This window comes from Ricinus communis, chromosome 10, assembly GCF_019578655.1.
Source record: "Ricinus communis isolate WT05 ecotype wild-type chromosome 10, ASM1957865v1, whole genome shotgun sequence".
Taxonomy (NCBI): Eukaryota; Viridiplantae; Streptophyta; class Magnoliopsida; order Malpighiales; family Euphorbiaceae; genus Ricinus; species Ricinus communis.
The window spans coordinates 2,170,659-2,197,636 of NC_063265.1; the positions used below are offsets into that span (position 1 = coordinate 2,170,659).

The following is a 26,978-nucleotide window of genomic DNA, read 5'->3' on the forward strand; positions in this document are numbered from 1 at the left end:
GCTCTGATCAACCTAACCTCATTGGAGATGGCCAGAAAAGCCTAAAAATCAAACTGCATGCATAAACTTTTCTTCGTTGAATCTTGCTTTTCTGGCAATCCCACGACGTGATTATGGGCGGAAAAGAAAGCCTGCACTTCATTGATCATTTTGAGACTAGAACCATCCAAAATGGTCGCCGGAAATACCTTCTACAACAGTGAGAAGCTGCAGTCGTCCTCTGCATTTTCCATCGTCTGCCACACCGCCAGTTGCTGCCACTGCCACCATCGTGCTTGCCGTCAACAGTTGTTGCTCCGGCCGTCGCCTTTGCACCTCAGGCGAGTCTTCTCCACCCAAGCTCTTCTCCCCCTCTTCCTTGTCTCCTTCTTCCTTTTCCTTTCATTTCTTTCTTTTTCTTTTCATATCACCATTTAGTCGCTGCATAATGAGCAGTCCATCCCTCACACAACTTGAATGGCTTGATTCGACACTTTGGAACAAGAGCACTACGAAACTCGTCAAGAAATAGGACAAGCAAGGGAGGATATTAGAGCACTCATAATAATGATGGAATCCTTCTTGCGTTTCCAAGGGTATCCACCCATCGGGCCTAGAGGAGTAGTTGGTCGCTCTAATCCATGTAAATGATTTCCTTTTTGCAATCTTATCATTTTAGAATAATTATAGTTTATTTTATTTTGTTAGAATTTCGTACTCATGTTTTATTATTTTTGTATGTTTGAATTGAGTTATTTTGAGTTGTTTTAATCCATCAATTGATTATCATTTATTTAATTCCTTTCTTTATGTGTGGTTGGTTCAAAGTAGACTTTGACATTTTATTGATTCATGGTGCTTGCAATATTGTCTGTGAAAGTTGGTTAAGGTTGTAAGTTCCTTGAAATGGTTAACCTTTTAGTCATACCAATGAACCTAAGGGAAGTCATTGCCTTATTTTTTTATGGATTGTTCCTTATTTATCTAATATTGGGGACAATGTTGAATTTAAGCTTGGAGGTGGGAGTTTTTAAATTTTAGTCCATTACTTTATATTTTTCATTTAACTTTAATTTAATTTCAAGGTAAAGAAGAGCTTAAATTAGATGAAATTTTGTTTTAAATTACTAGGAGAAAATTTAATTTGTACTTGTGAGTTTTTTTCTTTGGTTTAAGAATTGGTTTTTTATTTGGTGTGTTGTTTTGGATAATTGATTTTGGTCGATGATGAATTAGATGGTTGACTTTTCAAGCTCAAGAGTAATTGCAAATGGAGATTGAATAACCCCATGGCGATATATTCTAACTTTAATTGTGATCATATGTGAAAGGTCAAGATTAGTTCCGTTTTAGTTATGACTTGAGAAGAGTGGAGAGACCTTCTAAGGACATTGAGAGAATGAGATTGATCATTTAATCCTAAAACTAAGAATGTCAATCTTTCGAGGCAAAATACCTAGCATTTACAAATTTTAAGAAATGATATAAGCCATCATTGATAAGCCTCTAGCCAAATCATCCTACCCTCAATATAAATATTTATCCTACTCGATCTATTTTTGAACTAATAAAAATAAAATTCATAGATATGATTATTTTCATTTAAATGATTGATTTTAGTATCGAAATTATCACATAAAATTAATATGAATAGCCTAATAGAACAAAAAGGCTGAGATTGTAGTGATTGGAAAATGTAAAAAGTGAGAGATGGTGAGGATTTTTTTAGCGGACATCATCTGGAGAGAGTTGAGACTCCGAGAATTTTTTAGCAAATGTCATTTTAAGAGAGTTGGAAATAAAATTATTGTGATTTCCATGTATTTTGGAAATAAGACTTCTTCTGGTATTTTTGGAAGAAAATTCTTTTGACAGTCAAAATAATATATTTGTGAAAGAAAAAAAAAAAAAGAAATTTCATCGTAGAAGTCAATTATTAAAACGAAGAAAAGAATTAATGCACAAGCTCAAAGGTTCAGCCCAAACCAAACACACGTACACTGCACAAAAACTACGCCGTATAAAGAACTGATGCAACCCCCACCAAAGAAAAAGGTTTATACGACGCATTCTGCGCAAGAAATATAAAGATATAATTTGAAAACCCAGTTGGCTGGCCTCTGTAATCAGTTCATAAAAAAATATCCAATCTTTTCCTTAAGCCCTAAAGAAAACGAAAAAAAGGGGGGAAATTTCACCTTAAACCCTATCGTCTCTCTCTTCGTCAAAATTCGAAGCAATTGATGCCTTTTTAAGGTATTTGGGTTCCGTTTTCTCACAATTTTCGGTAAAGGGTTACTGCTTTGACCCAATTTGATGACTTTGTTTTATTAGTTTATGGTAATGTAGCTACTTAGTTTTGCAAGAAATCGCAGCAATTGCGTCTGAAATCAAACCCACTTTTGTCTTTCTGTTATCTGGAAGCGAAGGTCACACACACAATGAACGCCTCGATAATTGGTAAGCTCTCGCGGTCTCTGTCTTTCTCTCTCTTTCTTTTGTATGTTCAAAAATTGAGTTCATAAATAAAGTGTGTGTATATGTTTCTGTAATGTGATAATGTGTTTGTGTATTTGGATGTAAGATCCGTTGCAAGGAGATTTTCCAGAGGTAATAGAGGAGTATTTGGAGCATGGGGTTATGAAATGTATCGCCTTTAATCGCCGTGGAACCCTTCTAGCTGGTACGCCATATCAGTTTGTATAGCATTCATTACTATGATATCTCCTGCATTGTTTTCTATTTATATTTTCATCACTCTCTTGGTTTGTTTCATGTATGGAAGCTGTTGCCTTCTAGTTGTAATTGGATTAGGCCAATAGTTTTGTTTTTTCTTTAATTAAAATTTACAAGCTGGTGTCAAAATACTCAAAAAGTATATCTTTTTAATTTATTATCAGATATTCTGTTCGGAGTAATTGTGTATGAGTGACACGGTTGATTAAAAATTCTGTATTTGTTAGCTGGATAGCTAGCTAATATGGTGGCACCATGACACTTCCTTTTCCTTGGAGTATTTATTTAACATCCTTACCTCATACACTTCTCATCATGATTTTATATTTTTGATATGATTTGAAAGAGAAGCCATGCCTTGTTTCATGTGCTTTAAAGCTGTAGTTAATTTCTTGTTTTCCAGTTTTTACTCAATAAAGATACTTTTCAATGCTGATGGAAGATGTTCTAGCTTCCCAGATATTAGCTATTGATTACTGATTTTGTCTTTCCCAGCTGGATGCTCTGATGGAAGTTGCGTCATCTGGGATTTTGAGACCAGGGGAATTGCTAAGGAGCTTCGGGATAAGGATTGCATTGCTGCAATAACAAGCGTATGCTGGTCAAAGTATGGTCATCGCATTCTTGTTTCTGCTGCGGACAAATCATTGACTCTTTGGGATGTTGTAAGTGGAGAAAGGATTGCACGCACCATTCTACAACAGACGCCACTTCTAGCTCGCCTGCATCCTGGTTCCTCTGCTCCATCTCTCTGCTTGGCATGCTCACTTTCATCTGCTCCAATGATTGTTGACTTAAACACAGGAAGCACCACTGTGCTTCCAGTTATGGTACCTGATATGGGCAATGGACATGCCCCTCCATCACGCAACAAATCTTCAGATGCAAATCCTCCTTTTACTCCAACTGCTGCTTGCTTTAACAAGCATGGAGATCTGGTTTATGTGGGAAACTCCAAAGGGGAAGTACTTATAATAGATCACAAAAGCATTCAAATTTATGCTATGATTTCCATTCCTGGTGGTGCTGTGATCAAGAATATCGTATTTAGCAGAAATGGACAGTATCTGCTTACAAATTCAAATGATCGGACTATCAGAATCTATGAAAATCTTCTGCCTCAGAAAGATGGTTGTACTGCTCTAGCAGACATGAGCAGGACTGTTGATGAGGTAGATGTTGTTGAGAAGATGAAGACTGTTGGATCAAAGTGCTTAGCACTGTTTCGAGAGTTTCAAGATTCTATCACAAAGATGCACTGGAAAGCACCTTGTTTCAGTGGTGATGGTGAATGGGTAATTGGTGGTTCCGCAAGCAAAGGAGAGCACAAAATCTACATATGGGATAGGGCTGGATATCTTGTAAAAATCCTTGAAGGACCAAAGGAAGCATTGATTGATTTAGCATGGCATCCTGTTCATCCTATTGTAGTGTCTGTCTCCTTGACCGGTTTGGTTTATATATGGGCTAAGGATTATACTGAGAACTGGAGTGCATTTGCACCAGACTTCAAAGAGCTAGAGGAAAATGAAGAGTATGTTGAGCGAGAAGATGAATTTGATCTGGTTCCTGAAACTGAAAAGGTAAAAGAAAATACATTGCTTAAACAGGTATTTGGTTAAGTCTTAGAATTCTGAAAAAAAAAAAAAAAATTTCTTGCAGGTGAAAGAATCAGATGTTAATGAAGATGAAGAAGTTGATATTGTGACAGTGGAGAAAGATGCTTTTAGTGATTCAGATATGTCTCAGGAAGAGCTATGCTTCTTGCCAGCTGTTCCTTGTCCTGATGCCTCCGAACAACAGGACAAGTGTGTGGGAAGTTCTTCAAAGTTGATGGACAGTAATCATTCGGGATCACCTCTTTCAGAAGGGGCTGGACAAAATGGAATGGCAATGAACCATGCATCAAGTCCACTTGAAGGTAATATCAATGATGATTTTTAAGATTTTGAAGTGCATTGGTTTCTTATTTACCTTAATTAGCTTGCATCTTGCTTGGTGATACTCTTATGCAACACCAGAATATGAATTCTTGAATTCCTGGAACTTCCCAATTAAACAACTAATCCTTGTCAAGCATCCAAAAGTTGTAGCAAATGTTAAAATTGTGAAAGTATTAGGATTGTCTTCTCTTTAATCAAAATATTAAAATGGTTAAATCTTCCTTTGGATTTTGGAGAAGGTGAAAAGAAAGAAAGAAACTTTTGTCCTTAAGTGCTCCCTTAACTATGCTTTCTCTTCATATAATTTTTGAGATCAAAAGTGTAAGGGAAAACTCTGAAGTTTGATTGCCATGTTGAATGTTAGGAAAGAGATGGCATTTATACTTTCTAGATGCAAATGTAAGAGGGTGAAATCTTATTACAAGATAAACAAATCACTGACCAGAAGCTAATCTAGTTATTCTTTGGGCATATATATATCAGGAATGCTAGTAACACTTTCCTATTGGTTCATTTTATCTTACTTTTTCAACCTAGTAACTTGCTACTTATTTAACAAGTTAAACTAATTTTGTATTATATTTTTTAATAAATAAAAGTAAAATAAATTTATTTACTAACGACCAATTTTAAAAATATCTTATCATGTGAATAACAATAGTTTTTATTTTTAACTATTTTATATTTTTATAATTATTTATATAAATTTATTTTACTTTTATTTAATAAGAAAGAATATAAAATTAGTTTAACTTGTTAAATAGGTAGCAAGTTACTTAGTTGAAAATGTAGGATAAAATGAACCAATAGGAGAGCAATTGTCTAAGAGAGTATTGCTAGCATTCCTATATATATATAAGGATGGATAAATATGTTCTTATCTTCTTTGGTTTTAGCTTTTTTAGTTACTCTTACAAATACTTTATCTTTTTATGTTTATTCTGTCCTCTTAGTATTGTAGGTTATAACCATGCGTTTTAGACGTAATTCTGATGGTGTCACATTTTCCTGTGTCTAATTGCTGTTCCAACTCTGCTGTTTTTAGCATTGTATTGAAATGTTAGTGGGTTGCCACTTTATTAGTGCAAGGACAGGAAGCATCTATATATATATATATATATATATTAATTTCTGAGACCTAAAATTTTTTTGACATGTATGCTTAATTTTTAACACATAAGATTTTTGTCTTGACATGTATACTTACTTTTGACATATGGGATTCAAGTTTATGTGTAATTTTATAAGTTTTTTCTATTAAATTATTTATTCATAATTAAACACGGACTCTAATTCTAAAAACTAGCATATTAATTATATTCTAATATTACATTAACTAATAAATATTTTCCTAATCAGATAATGATACTAATTCTATCCGAAGAATTAGCATTTATTTGTTCATAATTTACATTTCTAATTAAGCACTGAGTCTAATCCTAAAAACTAGTATGTTAAATATATTCTAATATCACATTAACTAATAAATAGTTTTCTAATCAAATAACAATACTAATTCTATTATCAAAAGTAGCATATTAATTATATTTTAATATTATACTCACTAATAAATTAGTTTTGTAATTAAATAATAATTCTAATTCTAGAAAATAATATTTTAGATTATATTTTTAATATTACATTTAATAATAAGATATTTTTTCAATTATATAATAATTTTTAATCTTAAAAAATAGTAATATCGATTAGATTGATTTGTTAATTGCAATAATATTAAAATTAATTAATAAATAATTTTTATATTATTGCATTAATTCAATTTCAAAATTTTAAAAAAATTAAGGACATTTAAGAATAGTTAGTTTACTGTTATTTTTTAAAGTTTTATAAATCAATATTAAATGTTGAAAATTTTATTAAATTTTATCTATCAACTTGATTTTATAATTAAAATAATAATAATACCGTGCAACGCACAGGTAAATGACTTGTTGTTTATAAATGTCATGACTTGGGTGATTCCTGGGGATGGCTGATGTTGAAACTCTAACTTGATTTTAACTTTACCCGATTTCCAGCTTGTCAATAATTGGAAGAGAAGTGTATTTATGTTTTAGGAAAATTCCGCAAGTTGATAGCAGACTGATGGGTGATGCTAAAAGTAGTTTTCTAGATTTAAGAAGGGAGAAGGGGTAAGGCAAACGGAATCATTTAGCACAAGCGAAGAAAAATCATTTTTGGCATTAGCTTAGCACGGGCTGTATAAATATATACCATTAGCCATAATGTTACCGTTCTAAATTAAAGTATATGACTTTCATAATTACGTTCGGAGCATTCCATCAATTTATTTGTTTAAAAGAGGCCACTAACCCTGTCTGATGTGGTTATGAATGTTAACAGAGGACACAGGAGGCATGCGCATGAAGAGGAAAAGGAAACCTTCGGAGAAGGGGTTAGAGTTGCAGGCAGAGAAGGTTAGGAAACCCTTGAAACCATTGAAATCTTCTGGTAGACTGTCAAAAGTAAAAAATAAATCTGTTGACTTGGAATTTAGTAATGGTGCATATGGAGATGACGTTTCTGACGAGTAGCATTTGATTGTTGTACTAATGAAAAAATCTTAATTTATCTAATTGGACAAACGGGGCATTATTTGTTACTGTAGCTCAGGCATTTAATTTAATATAACTTTCACAAGCAACGGTGTGTGTTGTACCATAGAAACTTACACACCAATGATGTCTCATTTTTTCTCCATTAATCAAACTAAATTCCATCACTAGTTTCTTGTGCAAGGTGTTTGATTGTTTCATGTTTTCTTCTAAATTCATTACGGGCGGTTTGGCATTGCTGCGAGGTGCTCTTCCCTCAAAATTTTGAATTCTTATTTTTCTTATTGTAATTATTTCTGCTTTCTGTATTAACTACATACATTATTACGTAAATAACCAAGTGCTCGAGGAGAGCTATCTTATTTCACCAACTTGCAAAAAGCAAACTTGGAATAAACAATTTGATGATAGCAGCTGCCCCCTTCGTCATCAGGCTTGCTGAAGAAAAGTTATAGAAAGGTATGCCATTGTTGGTGCTGATATTATGCTTTTCAGGAACATATTGTTCCAATTTAAAATGATATTTTTCTTCATCAGAAATAAATAATCAGCGGTTACAGTTTATTATTTGATGAGAGAGAAAGATATGGAGAAGGGAGGAAAGTATCAGCTCGTGATTTGTGTTGATGGACATTTTTACTCTCAGCATCGCCTTTAACAGGTATCAGCCCGGCAATGACAAAACCCCTTAACGCCCTTGAACTGTTTGATTTAATGCTGCTGTGATAAGCATTGGCTTGCATTACAGTGATAGTTCAAAATTTTACAAAATATTTTCTTTCTGAATTTGATATTTCCATTCTTATTTCCTATATGTTTTTTAATAGTGTAAATGTTCGTGAAATTCGTTAAAATTCCAGTTTATTTAACAAAATTCGTTTAAAAGACGAGTCAATCTTAAATTTGACACAACTCAATTCATTAGGCTTGTGAGGCAACTTGTATTAAGAAGACCCGTTTGTAAATTAATATATTATTATTTTTTATTTAAAATATTAAAATATATATTTGTCTGTACTTCCTAATCTTAAAAAGATAGTCTTTGTTATTTTTCTTTTTAATCCTTCTCAAATTAAAGTGCACTTTTTTTAATTGTTAGTTGAAGAACAAAAAGTCTTAAGTGCTCTTTATTTATTAACATAAATATTACCATCTAAAATCAAATTCCAAATTTCTTATCTTAAAATTATAGCTTTATTTGAATACTAGGTCTTTCTATTTGGCATAAATTATATAAGAAAATGAGAATTAATATGAATAATTAACATTTAAAACATCTAATAAGGGTATTTATTATAGTAAAACAAATTGATGGTATCACCTGTAGAAATTACAACCCTATGTTTCCATTTGAATGCTTCACCATAATAATGACGGAAAGGTATAATACAAGTTAGTGATTGCTAGGCTATGTGGTAAGGTGTTTAAGGGTAAATACTATTTTCAGTAGTCTTCTACTTATGACATTGTGATTAAATTTAGGAAAGACGAAGATTCTAAATTTTATTATTGCCTAATTGAGTGATGGATCAGCTATTTTAAATATTATTTCGAGCTGAGTTTATATATATTTCTAAAAATAAATAGCCATCAAGACGACTTTATTTGTATAGTGAGTCTTTCAGATGAATCTCCCTCAATAATTTTATGGAAGAAAAGGTCTTTTGTAAGGTAATTCACAACTAGAAAAATTATTTATTATTATTTAAACAATATATATAGATATAAATAGAAGCAACAAATACGTGTCAGTTGGTGATATTTTAGGAATGGAGATTCAAGATAGGAAGAGAATATTCAACACTTTTTACCTATTTGAGGTTAGATTCTCCTTTTCTAAGGAAAAGATTCACAAGATTCCTCTTCATTTTTCTTTCTCCGTGTCCGTTTTAATTAATTAATGTCTACCTGGTTAGTCATCTAGCATTCTGACATTTATTTTATTAAGGGTAAAATTACAAAATTTCTTTTATTGAAATAGTACCGTATTATTTTATATTTTTTTAACTACATATACCATCATTAAATTATAATTTATAAATAATATCTAATAATATATTATTAAATTCTAAAAATTAAAATTTCATTATTAAAATATGTCTTTAATTTTGATTGAAATAAAAAATATACATTTTAATATTTGTTATGATTATAGAATATCTAATTAAATATTAAATTATTAGAAATATTTATTTTTTTCTTTTTAATATTTACAATGTAACAAATAAGAAAATATGGTATGTATTTAAAGTGCTAAGGAGATAAAAAAAAGTTTATTATTTTTCTTGATACAAAAATAATGTCCTTGAAATATAAAAAAAATCAAACAATATATATATATATATATATGAATAGAATAATGCTACAAAACTACATTCATCTGTTTCAATTCTTGGTTAATGTTAATATATAATATGTTACAAAATTATCTCTTAACCTATTTTTAGTAAAAATTTAACATGTCACGTAGCAAAAATTGGGACAGATAAAAACAGAATATTTAACATTTTCCATATGAATATTCTTCACATTAATAGTATATCCCTCAAAATCAATTTCCTCATCCTCACCCCAACAAAATTAAACCCTTCAACTTTTTCTTACCCTTTGGTATTACTTGTGGACCTTATAATGGACGAAACCCTTAGAAGAAAAGAAACAAGCTCTTTAAATTATGACCGCGCCTGATCAATCCGATGAAGATATAAGAGTACATATCGAGATATTTTCTATGAGAATAGAGAGGACGATGGGGCAAGATTAAAATGTATGAATAAAAAGCGATTTCTTATTTGGAGTAGAAGGTAATTGGAGAAAAATATTATATTTAAAGTTAAATTTCTTATAAAATGTGTCTTTTGATAATTTTAATTGTAAAATTAAAAAAATTTAAAATTAAATATAATAAATTTCAAAATAAATGACTTTCTATAGAAAGTTCTCTAGCCTACTCAAAGAATAAAACCATAACATTTAAATAATTTTTTTTTATGTGATATGCATTGGGAAGCTAATAAGACCGATGAAATCCTAATCTCACGAGAGACATGGGTTAAGAGGCGACTCTTCGGCCTTTATTTTTATTTTTTTATCATGAATTGATTTATGTAAAATCTTTTTAAATTTTTTATATAAATTAATTTAAAATTTTATAATTTATATTTAATTATATTGAAAAAATACTATAAACTACAACATTCTAAAATTCATCTAATTGATAACATAGGGAATAATTGATTCGGTGATCAATGCCGATAGCGAGATAAATTAAACCGTTCTATAAAATCTTATTAGCGGTTGTTGTTAATTTGTTAAATGATCGTGAAGAATACAATTTATTGTTAAAAATATTTTATTTTATTATATTATATTATAGTCTATGATTCAAATTAATAAAATTAAATTATAATAATAAAAATATTATAATTAATTTTTTTAATTTAATTTTATTTATTATTAAAAATATTTATAAAAATTAGATTAAAGTAAAAAATTTAAATTTAGATTGTACAATAACTTTTTTTAATTTCAAATATCATAATTGTAAATATTATAATTATTTAACTATTAAAATAATTATTATTTAATATATAATATAAAAATTTAATTATATAAAATTAACTTAAAATAAATTATTATTAATAAATCTTAATAAAAATCAACAATGTTTAAATAAATTACATTAGCTATCAGCTAATAAGAAATTTTTTTAAAATAAAGTTGATATAATCAAGAGTTGATTGTGGCTAAATTAACTATCAACTATTGTTTTCTAAGTTGGTATGAAATACTTTAATATTAATATTAAATGAAAAACAACTATTAACTACATCAAATCTCGTAATTAACAAGCTCGAAATTAACACTTGATCAACTGAAAACTAATGCACTTTTGAGGATATTTTTTATTCACATGTCTACAAGCTTAGGGACCTTTTATGCATTATAAAATTGTTTAACAAATTAAAAACAAAGAAGAGAAAAAGAAAGATCATCCTTTCTTTTGTTTTTTCTTTAAAAAAAAAAAAGAAAAAGAAAAATACCATCCACTATGAATTTAGCATTGGCAAGTAAATGACACAAATAGACTCTTGGAAAATCTTTTAAGATTTCACGGTAAAAAGTCCAAATTTTGATTTTAGATGAAATATTTTTAGTATTTACCCTAATAAAGGCTAAATGAGAACTGAAGGATCAGCAGATTTTGTTGAAGATAATAAATTTTCTTGTCATTATCTTTATGTTCTATAATGAGGTTTCATGGCAGCTTGTCTCACTCTTCCTCTCTGTCATTTCTAACTGTGTTTTCTCTTAACAGGAAAAGAATAATTTCTAACTAATAACTAATAATTAGAAGACCCAGAAGCGAATTTATATGTGAAACTCATTGTCTAGTTTAATGAGTATTATAAACTGAAAAGAAAATGAACAATCCAACAAATATCCTTCTCTGAAAGAATAATGAAAACCATTTTGATGGTTACATTTGGGAAGTTCATAAGAGGAGACACAAAATAATTAAGATAAAATTTACTTCTTTAGCCACCTATAATTCATTTTGTTAAAAAGAAATAATTTTTTTTAAATTACCATAAAAATAGAAATTATCCAACTATTGGAATAACATTTTGGAACTAATTTCCAACATGTTACACATATCTATCTAGTTTTGGACCCATTTTAGAATATTTGTTTATTAATCTAACAAAACTAGGGTTAGAAGAAAGTTTTAAACTGAATCAAACCAAACCTAATTATATGCTAGGCTTTGGATAATCCAATTTTTAGAATAATTTCGCTTGATATTGTTCAACTATAAGAATTAACTTAATAAATATTGTATATACAAATTGAGGTGATTATTTCTTAAGGGATTGCCAAACTACTCTTTTTTGAGCGATCTTAATAGTGTATTTCTATGTTAGTTTAATGTATTCAAAGATATTTAGTCTCTCTAGCTATTGATCTCAAATATGGAACCCCAACTTTTGTTGGAGCAAACCCTATTCACTACTTAGACTGACTTCAGTGTTAAGGTGATGAAATTAGTCATTATGGCTTCACCACAAAAATGGGTTCTTGTCATACTGAAAAGCTCTCATCTTCTTAATTAATTAGATCGTCTGCTACAATTTTCGTCCTGTATGCTGCCTACAATTTAGATGGACAAACCCAGATTAAGTTTTTATCTTCCTTTTTTGCTTTCCTTTCTGGCAATAAGACATCAGGCCAAGACAATAGAAAGATATATAGCATTTAAATCAATTGCATCAAATGCATTAAAATCCATATACATATATATATATCTATATATATATATATATATATATATATATATATATATATATATATATATATATATATATATATTGTATGATTACAACTTGATAATGACATACATATAAGTATTTGCTAAAAAATTTAGCCAAATAATATATTATTAATTTATTTTAATTCCATAACATAAATTAAGTGCATACAACAGCTGGTGACAAGAGGACAAAACAAATAGCTTGCAAATTTTTTTTTGCCAATATTGGAATAGAAATCAGAAAAGAGCACAATCCCCTTAAAAATCAATACAGTAAAATTCATGAATGCTATTCTATAATTGCCTTTTTTTCTTTTTATTTTACGCTTCACCATCATTTTACTTTATATGTTAGCATTATATGCTTAGGCTATATATATATATATATATATTTATATGTAACTCATCACCCATCTATATATAGGTAATATTTGTGTGCAGTAGTGGGTAGCTAACCCTTTTCAAAGAAAACTAGAAAGCAAAGCCATGGCTTCTCCAGCTCCACCAAACCCAGTGCCAATAGGATACCAAGGAGGCTCAGCAGCAGTTCCCGTATGGTTAAACAAAGGAGACAACTCATGGCAAATGATATCCGCCACTCTTGTTGGCCTACAAAGCGTACCAGGACTAGTCATCCTCTATGGCAGCATAGTCAAGAAGAAATGGGCAGTCAATTCAGCTTTCATGGCCTTATATGCCTTTGCAGCAGTAGTCATCTGTTGGGTCACTTGGGCCTATAAGATGTCCTTTGGAGACAAGCTTTTACCCTTCTGGGGAAAAGCTGGACCTGCCTTAGGGCAGAAGTTTTTGATAGAACAGGCTGCACTACCTGCAACTACACACTATTACAACAATGGAGAAGTGGAGACGGCTATGGCTACCCCTTTCTATCCAATGGCTTCCATGGTATGGTTTCAATGTGTTTTTGCTGCTATTACACTGATTTTGCTTGGGGGATCGGTTCTTGGGAGGATGAATATAAAGGCATGGATGGCTTTTGTGCCACTCTGGCTCACGTTTTCTTATACTGTTGGAGCTTTTAGCTTGTGGGGTGGAGGGTTCTTGTTTCACTGGGGTGTTATCGACTATTCTGGTGGTTATGTTATTCATCTTTCTTCTGGTATTGCAGGCTTGACTACTGCTTTTTGGGTAAGTAGTAATACTATATATGCTAGCTTTAACTTCTATGTTTCTTTTTCTTGAAAATCTTTGCACAAAACCAAAAGCTTTTTGGTTTGTATACAAAACATACTATGACCTTTTGTACATTCCCACATGAAACAACCAAGTAAAAGCAAAATTCCTAAATGAGTTTATTTTTTAATTTTATCCTTTTCCATGTTTGCATATATGAATAATGAATTTAACATCCAAATCCTTGCAATAATTAAACATAAAATAAAACTAAGGGTTAACATCAAGACACTAAAACTAAATTAATGCATTAATTGAATTCTTTATATGTTGTGATTGTTCTGTTACGATTGCATTTAAGTATATAATATAAGATGGAAACTGCAACCAATTTATTATAAATTTTAAGCTGTTTGACCTAGCAACCAAAAAACCAAGATGAATATTTTTCAGAAGTTATTTAATTTCTTTTAAAATGGTCTTCCTTGAGTTGAGGAGATTAAAGAAAAAGACTACAAAATTAAAATGCAGGTAGGTCCAAGATCAACAAAGGACAGGGAGAGATTTCCACCAAATAATGTAATACTAATGCTAGCAGGGGCAGGGTTGCTGTGGATGGGATGGGCAGGATTCAATGGTGGAGATCCATATAGTGCTAATGTTGACTCTTCAATGGCCGTCCTTAACACTAACATTTGTGCAGCTACAAGCCTTTTGGTTTGGACTTGGCTTGATGTCATTTTCTTTAACAAACCTTCTGTTATTGGTGCTGTTCAAGGCATGATTACTGGCCTTGTTTGCATCACTCCTGGTGCAGGTATTATTATTCATTCCACACCCCACACACAACCAACCCACCCCCCCCCCCCCCCCCCCCCCCCCCCCCCCCCAAATATTCTTGCTACTGACCAAAAACAATTCATTTTTTTAGTAAATAATATTTTTAATTCATTACTCTTAATCTAAAGAGTATGAACCCTGCAATTCATACATGTCACAGCTCAATTTAAATAAAATACATAGAGTTTTATTTGAACTAACTAGTAAAAAAGTCTGTTTAGAATTGAAAGTGAATTTAGATGTTAATCACGCTACAAAAATTAACTAAATAATAAAAACCTATGTTGAGGTTATCATTGTTATACAACAATTTTATATTTAAGAGTTAATGTATATAAATGAATAATTTCTCTAGAAAAAACTGATTGATTGGAATAGTTAATGCATATATTCACCTGATGAATTTAATTAGGTCTGGTTCAAGGATGGGCAGCTATAATAATGGGAATCCTATCTGGGAGTGTTCCATGGTTCACCATGATGATTGTGCACAAGAGATGGACACTCCTTCAAAAGATCGATGACACTCTTGGAGTGTTCCACACCCATGCGGTTGCGGGCCTTCTGGGGGGCGTCTTAACTGGCCTTTTTGCCGAACCTCAGCTATGCCTTCTCTTTTTGCCCGTCACGAACTCTAGAGGGGGCGTCTACGGAGGGTCTGGAGGAGTTCAAATCCTGAAACAATTAGTTGGCGGCGCATTCATCATCGGATGGAACATTACCATTACCTCAGTCATTTGTGTGGCGATAAACTTGGTGATCCCATTGCGCATGTCGGAGGAGCAGCTGCTGATTGGGGATGATGCTGTACATGGTGAAGAGGCGTATGCATTGTGGGGTGATGGTGAAAAATATGACTCGACCAAGCATGGAATGTACTCAGATGATACCTTGCATCACAAGACACCCACAGGTGCTACTCAAGTGGTCTAGTTAAAGAGCACATTGTCTTGCTAATTATTTCTTAGCTTTTTATGTTTCTGCAAGCGTTGTATATTGGCTGGATGGTGAACCAACTTTTATTTTATTTTATTTTCATTATTAAATTATCATTTTAGTATTTAAATTTTAATTATAATATGAGTACTAAATTTACACAATTTATTATTTATGTAGGAATCCAAAAGTCATATAGCAGTTATTTAAATTCAGCCATTTTAAATTATGAGTTCCACTACTTAAAATTTTATTTTTAACCCTAATGCTAAAAATTAAATTTTATATATGAGGGATAAGCACAACTTTTAAAGTTATGGTTAGAAGTAAATTTTAAGTAAGAAATAACTAAAATTAGTGGGATCCATAAACTAAAATGACTTAAATATTAAGTAACTATCACTTAGCTTTCAAATTGCCACATAATAAATTATCTGAATTTAACCTTCGATGATATTGTAATCAAAGTTTTTAGATACTAATACAAGTTAATATTTGGTACTTCAAATAAAATAAAATAAAAATTTGGTCACTATCTAGATAATTAACTCAACTTGTACGTATGCCTTGCAATTTTAATTAAATATTGAATAATTTTTTATGGTAGAATCCATAATTTTGTCCTAATCATTAATTTGGTTTTAAATAGTTCTCATACAACTATTTTTTTGTTTTATTTAATTTTTTTAACAGATCGTCGGGTGTATCTACTACTGTTTATGTGCGTATGACATAATTGCCACATAAGACACTGACTTAGCAAAATGGTATCATTTAGAAAATTAATTATTACTTAATTGGAAATTTAATTATTATTATATTTAATATTAAAAATATAACTTAAGCTGTTATTTTTAAAATTAGAATTATTATTTAACTAAAAAAATTAATTTATTAGTTAATATAATACTAAAATATGATTAATATACTATTTTTTAGAATAGAATTAGTATTATTATCTTATTAAAAAATTATTTATTAGTTAATATAATATTAAAATATAATTAATATGCTATTTTTTAGGATTATAGTCACTGTTTAATTAAATATGTAATTTATTAATCAATAAATTAATAAAAAATTTATAAAATAATACATAAACTTAAATTTTATGTGTCAAAAATAATACACATACTAAAATAAAAAATTTATATGTCAAAAATAAATATATATATCAAATAAATTTTAAGTCTCAAAATATATATATAATATATATATATATATATTATTTTACTCGTTTTGTGAAAGTCTAAGATAATGTCTCTTAGAGCCTCTTGTATTCTCGGCTAAAAAGATGTTAACTTATCTCTTTCTTTCTCATTTTCCTTCATTTTAAAAAATATTTACAAAATTCTAATAGCGTACTACAAATGAGCATAGAATTTCAAAAATATCCTTTTACATATCAAAATAAATAAATTTTCCTACTGTCTAGACAATAGGAATTTCCTGCTGCTCATGACATGGCAGCAGAATTTCCACAAATATTGTAAAATAAATTAGGGAATTATAGTATGTGATGGAGTATATACACACCCTAAACAATAAAAAGGCCTACCTATATTATTTTGTTTTCATTTCTTATTCAAAAGAAATCCTTTTCTTTTTTGCTACTATTTGCATATAACAAGAGTTGTCGTCCTTAGAAAAAAAAAAGAAGTTATTGTCATTCTTCAAGAAAAAAAGTTATTGTCCATTATTATTTTCATCAATCAATAAATTATAGTAAATAATTCTTTTCTTTATTATTTTTAGGAGTTTATATGTCTTGATTTAGGGATACATTTTATTTAAAATTTAGATGCTAGTTGGATTTAGGAATACACTTTATTTAAAATTTTAATGCTAGTTGGATATTGAATGCTAATAAGAAAAATAAAATTCCACTTATCAATTAAAAATAATAAATTTATTGTGTTAATATTTAAGAATTGGAATAATAACATAATATGTCCTAGTTATTCCAACGAAAAATATATGGTTATTTAGTATTCTTTACTTTATTGAAATTTAAGTTTTTCATTAATTTTAAATTTTTATTATATTATATGAACTGTAAAATTTTAATTTATTATTTATTTCCTAAACATTATATATCTTTTGTATTTATCTCTTATTATATATATTTTTATCTTTTAGGAATATTTATTTTTTTCTAATTTGTATTGTAATAAAAGTCTTGTAAAAAGAGAGTCGATATAAATTTTTATATTTGAGTAATTCAATAAGATTGAATATTGAATCAAGTTTCATTATGGTATCAGAGCAGGTTGCATAAATCCTCCATTAAAAATAAATGTCTTCTTCTTTATCCGAAACTTCCACTAAATCAACCACTATACCATCATTACAAATTACTCATGTTTCCTCTGAAAATTCTAGCTTTAAAGCTGGAATGACCCTTACTGAAACCAATTTTGACACTTGATCTCAAATAACGAAGATGCATATCGCCGGGTGTGCGAAATTAGATGATATCATAGGAGATTCTCCTCAACCAGAATCAATTGATCTTTCTTATTTCAAGTGGTAGTTGAAAACCAAAAAGTTAAAAGCTAGTTACTCACATCAATGACTCTATAAATCATAAAAAGATATCTTCATATCCGTACAACCCGTAAAATCTAGAATGCTCTTGCAAAAGTATTCTATAATGGATCGGATGAAACTTAAATTTTTGCTCTTAATCAACGAGCATTCCTAAGTCAGCAATCTGACAGATCTCTTCCAACATACTATGATGAGTTGATTGAGATATTCTAAGAACTTGATCATCGGCATAAAGTAAGAATAAAATATCCTAATGACATCACTATATATAAAGCAGTTGTGAAAAAGTTAAAAATTCACATCTTCTTAAACGGACTTGATGCTGAGTTTAAACAAGTGAGATGAGAGATCCTTCAAATGGATCCGAGTTTGGAACTTGAACGAACATATGCATATATTCGCTGAGAACCAAATCAGAAAAATCCTTGACTGGTGAATAGGCTTCCTCAAAGCCAACTGCATTGCTCGCCAGAAGAAATAACCCGTCCGCTCGGCAAAATACAACTCGAAGCTTTGATATTAGTAATAAACAAACCAATTCAACAAAATAATGTACACATTGTGATGCAAAAGAACGTACTCAAAGCAAATGTTATGTCCTAATCGGATATCCAAAATGGTGGAATCCTTCTAAAGCCTCCAAATGGAAGACTAAAACTGCATTAGTATCAACAGCTGTAGCCGAGCAATCTTCCTCGCCAGATGCTACTGCTTTACACATATCTTCAGAATCACCAGGTATATCTTTTTCTAATTCTACTACTTTTAGTTTGTATATATGGATTCTTGATTCTGGATCAATGGACAATATGTCTTTTAACATACCTACTGAGATAAAACTATCTGAACAATCTGTTATGTCTACAACCAATGGTACAGAAGCTAGTGTTACTAGTTAAGGGTCATTTTCTTATGATAACCTAAACTTAGAATCTGTTCTAATTGTTCCGTTTCTAAATTTCAATTTAATGTTTGTATCTCAACTAACCACCTCTTTGAATTGTATAATAATTCTCTATCTTGATTATTGTATTTTTAAGGACATTAAGATAAAGAGGACGATTGGTTGTGGTACTAGAAAAGGGAAGCTCTATTATCTTGATTTTGCACCATCTAGCTTAAGTGCATTGACTGAGTCGAGTTCGGGGAATAGTAGTTTGGTATCCTCAAGTATAGGAAATACAATCTGGTTACGATATAAGTGCTTTGGACATGCATCATTTGGATGTTCAAAGTATTTGTTTCCTGAGTTATTTTCAAAAACATCTACTTTGAACTTCAAATGTGAAACTTGTGAACTGAAAAGAAGTTATCGAGTCTCTTTTTCGATAATTTTAAATAAAAGTTTAGCACCATTTATGATTGTACACTCTAATATTTGGGGGCCTGCAAAGATGCCGACCTTAAATGGAAATCAATGGTTTATTTCCTTTATTGATATAGTCGTATGATATGGACATGCTTGATAAAAAGTAAGCATGATGTTTGCTTATTATTCAAAAAAAATTATTTGATGGCAAACTCAATACAAAACTTCAGTATAAGTACTTCGAATAGATAATAGAGGCGAATTCATTAATTATGAACTCATATAGTTCCTCCAACAACATGGAGTAATCCATCAAACCACATGCCCTTATTCTCCCCAACAAAATGGGGTTGCAGAAAGAAAATATCAACATCTCTTGGAGATGGTAGGAGCTATACTATTTGAAGCCAATATGCCTTTCCAATATTGGGGAGAGACTTTGTCCTCAGCCTTTTATCTCATAAACTAAATTTCGTTTCGTACTCTAGACTTTCATACCCCACGTGATACATTAAATAAAAGTTTTATTACACCATCATTACTAAACTTACCCTCTAAAGTCCTTGGTTGCACTATCTTTGTTCACCCACCTCACCATACACGCCACAAACTCCAACCTCGTGATACTCGCTGTATCTTTTGTTGGATATGATCTTCATCAGAAAGGATATAGGTATTATGACCCTCTAACTCAATAAATGTATGTCAGTATGGATGTCTAATTTCATGAACATCATATGTATTTTCCTATTGCAAGCCAGAAGGAGAGAAACATTGACTTGCAGCCCGACCTTAAACATTTTACTGACCTTCAAACACAACCAAACCTTAAATATTTTTCTAATCCCGACCTTCCATAAGCACAACCCGATCTTCCAACTAAAACTTCCGACCTAGATCTCCTTCCAACAAAATCTCCCAACTTATATTAACAACCTGAATAAGAATAACCTGAGGATTATTCTCCCGATCTTGGATCAATCGAGCATTTCGAGCTTGATATTTGGGATCAAGGTAATAGAACTGAGCTTGAAGCACCATGATCACCTTCATTTGATGATGCATCCCGAGCTGAACCTTAGGTAACTCACGAACTTTCTATTAGAATACTTCCTAACCGAATTAGTCGAGGCAAGCCTAAATTAAGTTATGAACCAATGATATCTAGACCTAAATATCTAATAAATAATTATGTGTCTTACCATAGGTTTTCAAAGATATGTGAATCATTTGCAAATCAATTATCTTCTTTATATGTACCTAACAATGTGCAGGAAGCCATAAAGTTCTGAGATGGAGAGAAGCAATGAACAAAGAAATGAAATCTCTTCAAAAGAATTAAACCTGAGAGGTTGTAGATTTACCAAATGGAAAAGAAATATGTTGGATGTGCATGGATCTATACTATTAAATACAAGGCAGATGGAAATGTGGAAAGATACAAGGCTTAACTGATTGCAAAAGGATATAGTCAAATGTATGGGATAGATTATGCAGAGACTTTTGCTTTTGTGGCTAAGATAAACACTGTTAAAATTCTTTTATCATTGGCTGTAAATTTGAATTGGCTCTACATCAATTTGATGTAAAGAATGCCTTTTTCCTGGTAATTTCGAAGAGAAAATGTACACGGAACTATATCTAAGATTTAAACTTCGGGTTGAAGGAAGTAAGCAAGTTTGTAAGCTAAAGAAGTCTCTGCATGGATTGAAATAATCTCCAAGAGCTTGATTCAAAAGGTTAACAAATTCAATGAAGGCCTTTGGCTATAAACATAGTAGTTTCGATCATACTCTCTTTATAAAATATAAGAAAGGGAAAACAACTGTTCTTATCATATATGTTGATAAGATGATGATGATGAAAAGATAGCCTTACAAAACTATCTTTCTAAAGAGTTTGAAATGAAAGACCTAGGCGATCTCAAGTATTTCTTAGGGATTGAGATACTATGATCTAAGCAAGGTATTTTCTTATCTCAATGGAAGTACACTTTGGACTTGCTTAAGAAGGTCGGTACGCTATCATGTAAACCAGTTGATACTCCTACTAGTGAACATACTAAGCTCGGCATATTTTCCAATCAAGTTCCTACTAATAAAGAAAGATATCATAGGCTTGTAGGTCTGTTAATGTATCATGCACATATTAGACTGGCTTTGGCATACTTTTTAAGTATAGTAAGTCAATACATGCACTCTCCAAATGAAGATCATATGAAAGTTGTTCTTCATATCTTACGGTATTTGAAGTCCTCTCTAGGAAAAGACATTATGGTCACTAAAGGAACAACTTTATTTGCTGAAGACTATATTGATGTAGATTAGGCTGATTCTATTGATGATAGGTGATCAACAACAGGTTACTTAACATTTGTTGAAGAAAATCTTGTTACATGGAGAAGTAAGAAGCAAAGTGTTGTAGCTCGGTCAAGCGTAGAAGCCGAGTATAGAAGGATGGCTAAAGGTGTTTATGAGTTTCTTTGGATTAAGAATTTACTACATGAACTTCGAGTTCCATATATTAGTCCTGTGAAACTATATTATGATAACAAAGCTGCATATGATACAGCTCATAATCTAATTCAGCATATGATCGGATAAAACATGTGGAGATAGACAGACACTTTATTAAGGAGTAATTAGAAGCCAAAATAATTAAAGTTCCTCATATCCGATCTGAAGATCAGTGTGTCGATATCCTTACCAAAGTAGTATTAAGTAAAAAAAATTTATCGAGTTTTAGACAAGTTAGGCATGCATAATCCCTATGCACCAACTTAAGGGAAAGTGTAGAAGATTTGTTATGTTATTTATCTCCTAAACAATATATATCTCTTGTATTTATCTTTTACTATATATGTTCCTATATTTTAGGAATATATATTTTTTTCTAGTTTATATTGGTAATGAGAGTCTTATAAAGGAGAGTCTATATAAGTCTTTGTACTTCAGTAATTCAATAAGAGTGAATATTGAATCAAGTTTCTTCATGAACATGTGATTTTTATTCTTAAGTTTAGAATACATACTGATATTTATTCATACATTAGGTTCATGGATAATGAAATACCAAGTATTTGTATGAAATATGATAGTGAAGGCAACGCTTATTATCTTTTAAAAAATTATGCTCATAAAGTTGGATTCATTGTTAGAAAATAATATAAGAATCGAACATTAGATGGACAAGTGAAAAGAAGAACTTCTTGTTGTTCAAAACAATATTAAAATGGTGTTGATAAAAGATGTGAAAAAGCAAAGTTTGAACATCCAATGTCTAGAGTAAATTGTTTGGCATAAATGGCATGTCAACTTAAATTTGTTGGTATGCTTGAAGTTGGGGTAAATTGCCCTGCCGGTGCCAATCTTTTGCCACTTGTTTTCATTTGGTACCAAACCTTCAATTTATTTCTTTTCAGTACAATGTCCTATTATTTCTTTTACATCTGCTAGTACCAAAGAGGATTCCGGCCATTTTTTGATAATATGGCTGCTAGTTGTTAGGCAAATTCCGCAAATGCACGAATTGCAACAAATAGTAAAGAGTGAATATGAGTATCGTTCCTACGAGGAGATTGACACCAAGTACCAACCCTAATTTTATTTCCACAATCTAACAAGATCGAATTATTGTGATTGAATAAATAACTACATGAAAAGAAAACTTAAAGCTAAAATAATTCATTTTTTAAAAATATAATAATTAAAAACTAGAACCCGAATTTGTTTCACTAGCTATTACTTGGATTATAAGATCTTCCTCTCTCATGGAAAATAAATCACGAGGTAAGGGCTTATACTTTAGAGATTGTCGATGTGGAAATGTTATGCATTTAAGGTGTTATTGTAGGCAACTACCTTATGTGCTTTATTGTCGGATTCTACTTCATGAATTAGGCAAGCTTCTAATGGATCTTGAGGATGTTACTTTTGGAATACATTTTTAATGCATTATTAAATTGCATGTAAAACATGATTGCACCATTGAAGGATCTTGTGCCATATTAAAAACATCAAACTCTACTATTTCTTCCCCAATTTCAAGCTTTATCTTACCTCGCTTGACATCAATTATGGCTCCCACTTTAGCGAGGAAATGTCATCCTAGAATTATAGGAATTTGAAGATCTTCTTCAATCACAAAGTCACATGGCACATAAAACTCCCCAACTATTATAAGAACATCCTCAAAAATTCCTTCGGGATAGACCATAGATCTATTGGCTAATTGTAAAGAAATATTGGTAGGTCTGGGTTCTCCAATATTCAATTTTCTGCATAAAGAAAAAGTCATTAAAGTTACACTAGCTCCTACATCACAAAATGCTCTATAAATAGACAATTTACTAACAACACAAGGTATGGTGATACTCCTTCGATCCTTAAGCTTTGGAGGAAGCTTATTTTTTATAACAATGCTACATTGCTTATTCATTGGTATGGTTTCATGATCATCCTATTTCCTTTTATTAGATATGATGTCCTTAGGCATTTGGCATTTGAATGACTGCCTCCAAAAGGGGAATGGTGATGTTTACTTAAACACTTTCAAAACCTCCTGAAATTGCTTGTCAAGTGTTTAATTGTTGATCCTTTGAGAGAATGGCAGTTGAGGAATCTTGGCTTCCTCGGTTCACGCTAATCACTCTTTGGCATATCACCTTCAGTCTACATTTGTTTTGGCTCTTCCCTTGGTTGCTTAATCTTGTGCTTAACTTCAGGCAATTATTTTCTAATCTTTAAAGTTATAACCTTTGTGTGCTCTTTAGGATTTTCAGGTTGGCTAGGTAGACAACCAATTTGATGAAAACTTGAGGAACTAGCTTATGATGCCATTTGGTGTTCTAACATCTTATTGTGCATGGCCAATTATTCCAACCTTTCTTCTTGCTGCTTTAGACTTGCTTAAACTGCTTGCATTGCCTTGTTTTAGGATTAGATGAAGTTCTTTGTCATCATCTCGAGATTTATCTTAGGTTTAGGTTGAGGATATGAATTCTTTAACTAAGAACCTGGTGAAAATGGTGCTTTATATCCTTGGTTAGCATTGGGATTAGATTTCCCTCCTTGGTTGGACCACGAGAAGTTCGAGTGGTTCCTCCACCAGGCTTGTATACATTGGAGTATGGATTCCCTTGAGGTCTGTCATTGAAATTATTTAGGGCATTAAATTATTCAATTGAGCAGCCTTGGGAATAAGAATCACCTTGTTGATACTCTAGAGTAGAGTTTCCTCCTCTACACACTTCACAAGATATCACTTATGATGGATAAACTATGAAATTCAACCTTTCTAATTTCTTAGTAAGGGAATCCAACTTGGCATTTACCATGCTTAGGCTGTCAATCTCATACACTCCTATTACTTTTCTAGGTTGATTTCACTCCCCATGACATTGATAATTATTAGATTCCATCTTTTCTAAGCGTGTATATGCATCATCTAGTGTCTTGCTTATAAAGGAGCCTTGTGTAGTAGCATCAATGGTAATTTGCAAGGATTTAGACAATCCTTGATAGAAAGTTTGCATAAGAAGCCAATCAGGAATGCCATGGTGTGGGCAATGTCTTTGTAAGTCTTTAAATCTCTTCTAAGCATCATGATTTATGTCATTTCTTGTTTGTCAACTACAAACTATCCCCCTGGCCCAACCACTTGAAACCTGTCACCCCTAGAACACTCTATTTTAAACATCCAATAAAATTCTTTTGACTTCTCTAGTTTTTTCAGGATCTTAGGGCAGTAAGCAAAGGCCACTTTTTTATAGCATCCCTTTTTATGTATCCTCTTCATTAATTTTGTTCTTATAATCTCATTCATAGCTATCATACTCTTGGTTCTAGCATCTAAGATAAAACTGTTAAAACACTTACATAAGTTGTTTAACAACATATCACACTTAGCATCAGTCCTACAATGAGACCTAGACTAATGATGATGGGAATGCTATTCATGTAGTTATGTCCTTATTTTGACTCTGATGCTAACTTGTCCATTATTTTTTCAAATATCCAGACATAACTTGCCTTAGCAGCACCCTATATATGTTTTTTTAAGACCTAAACTATTAAATTTCTTTCTAAAATTATTATGCACATGTCTAACACAAATCTTATGTTCACAATTAGGGAATAGTTCTTCAATGGCAGGAATAAGCCCCATTCTAAAATCACAAAACAAAATTGTTACCACATATATACATATATGAATTTTTTACAAAACAAAAAAGGAAAGTGAAGAATAATTACATCTGCCTGTCACTCATGAAAACCCAATGGTAACAATTTGATATTTCTAAATCTTCAGCCAATAACTCTAAAAACCATTCCCAGTATTGCTTATTTTCTTTCTCATATATACATATATGAATTTCTTACAAAATGAAAGAGGAGATTTGAAGAATAATTACCTTTTTCGTGTCACCCATGAATATCCAATGGTAACAATTTGATATCTCCAAATCTTCAACTAACAACTCCAAAAATCATTCTCAATATTGCTTATTTTCTTTCTGGACAACACACCATGCCGTTTGGTAGATACAATCATTTCCATCTATAGCAACAGATGTGAGAAGCTGTCCTTCAAAACTCCTTTAAGCCAACACCCATCCAGAGATTGAGGCCTACAAGACTTAAATTCTTCCCTCAATACGGTAAAGCACATATATGTACTGTTAAAATCTCCTTCACCCAAATCAAGAACTATAATTCTTCCTGGATTACTTCTCAACAGTTATAGCTTGTAATCATGAAATCTAAAAAATTATTTTATCTCATCACTATTGATAAATTTCAATGCAGCATTTCTTGCTCTCCAAGGTTTAAGTTTTGACACAACACCATAATCTTCTTTTCCAGTTTGTATGATCCCCTAAATTGCCTAAATGGGATCAGCCCTGAACCTCTCAACATAATGGTCAACTATCCATTTGACATTAACATGCCTATTATATGTGCCTCTCTTGTACAGTTGTGAGTCAAACACCCTAACTTGATCTAAACTGTTTTTTAATCTTTGCTCATCAGGTAAGCCCAAATGAAGAACTAATATCTTTTCTTACACTTTACCTTGCACATTTGCCTTGTATTTGGTCCAAATATGATCTAATGAACTCTTAATTGCATCCTTGAATAGTTTGAAGGAACTAAATAGCACTCCAATCTTGAAGTTGGTCAGTTTTCTTATTAAACACAAGCCATCTCTGCTTTCTTGAATCTACATCACTATCATCAGTTGAAGAGGATGACAACAACTCATCATATGGAGCATACATTGTCATATATGAATCTTCACCAGGTTGCCTAGCACTACCAGATCTAGATGGCATGTCCCTCTCAAGCTCCTTATTAACAACTTTTCAAATATGGCATCATTATCAACATCTGCATCCTTGAGGTCATAATCAAAGTCCACAAAGTCATTGTCCTTTGAATCTATATTACTATTCTCACTACTCTCACAACTAGTGATGATAATAACATATCAAACAAAAGTGAAGAAGCACATGTAAAGTTTCTGGATAAGAAAGATGCATTTGAGTAATGAGTAATAATAAAACATTTCTTAATAGTCGTCTTTATGCATTGCTTTTTTAATTTCTATAGTAAAGCTATATAAAACAAAAGTTGACATAATTTTAGATTGATGCTATAATTTTT

General features: G+C 31.1%; 2 protein-coding genes across 2 annotated transcripts; both read left to right on the forward strand.

Annotated features, from left to right (window-relative positions):
* Positions 1-1,755: 1,755 nt before the first annotated feature.
* On the forward strand, positions 1,756-7,404 carry LOC8280770 (protein RBL). Its single transcript, XM_025158039.2, has 6 exons — positions 1,756-2,235; positions 2,314-2,439; positions 2,564-2,662; positions 3,211-4,298; positions 4,378-4,636; positions 7,023-7,404. The coding sequence occupies exons 2-6, from the start codon at positions 2,421-2,423 to the stop codon at positions 7,211-7,213; spliced, it is 1,656 nt and encodes a 551-aa protein (XP_025013807.1). The 5' UTR covers positions 1,756-2,235; positions 2,314-2,420; the 3' UTR covers positions 7,214-7,404.
* Positions 7,405-12,975: 5,571 nt separating this feature from the next.
* Positions 12,976-15,571, forward strand: LOC8280769 (ammonium transporter 3 member 1). The gene is made up of 3 exons (XM_002522843.2): positions 12,976-13,694; positions 14,211-14,496; positions 14,932-15,571. The coding sequence occupies exons 1-3, from the start codon at positions 13,032-13,034 to the stop codon at positions 15,450-15,452; spliced, it is 1,470 nt and encodes a 489-aa protein (XP_002522889.2). The 5' UTR covers positions 12,976-13,031; the 3' UTR covers positions 15,453-15,571.
* The last annotated feature ends 11,407 nt before the right edge of the window (positions 15,572-26,978 follow it).

What these genes read in the sequence shown, in the direction of transcription:
- LOC8280770 (XM_025158039.2), top strand. An exon ending in TGGTTCCTGAAACTGAAAAG is followed by an intron (nt 4,299 to 4,377) that starts GTAAAAGAAAAT and finishes AATTTCTTGCAG; the next exon opens with GTGAAAGAATCAGATGTTAA. An exon ending in TGCATCAAGTCCACTTGAAG is followed by an intron (nt 4,637 to 7,022) that starts GTAATATCAATG and finishes GAATGTTAACAG; the next exon opens with AGGACACAGGAGGCATGCGC.
- LOC8280769 (XM_002522843.2), top strand. Translation starts at nt 13,032, where the DNA reads ATGGCTTCTCCAGCTCCACCAAACCCAGTGCCAATAGGATACCAAGGA. An exon ending in GCTTGACTACTGCTTTTTGG is followed by an intron (nt 13,695 to 14,210) that starts GTAAGTAGTAAT and finishes ATTAAAATGCAG; the next exon opens with GTAGGTCCAAGATCAACAAA. An exon ending in TTGCATCACTCCTGGTGCAG is followed by an intron (nt 14,497 to 14,931) that starts GTATTATTATTC and finishes GAATTTAATTAG; the next exon opens with GTCTGGTTCAAGGATGGGCA.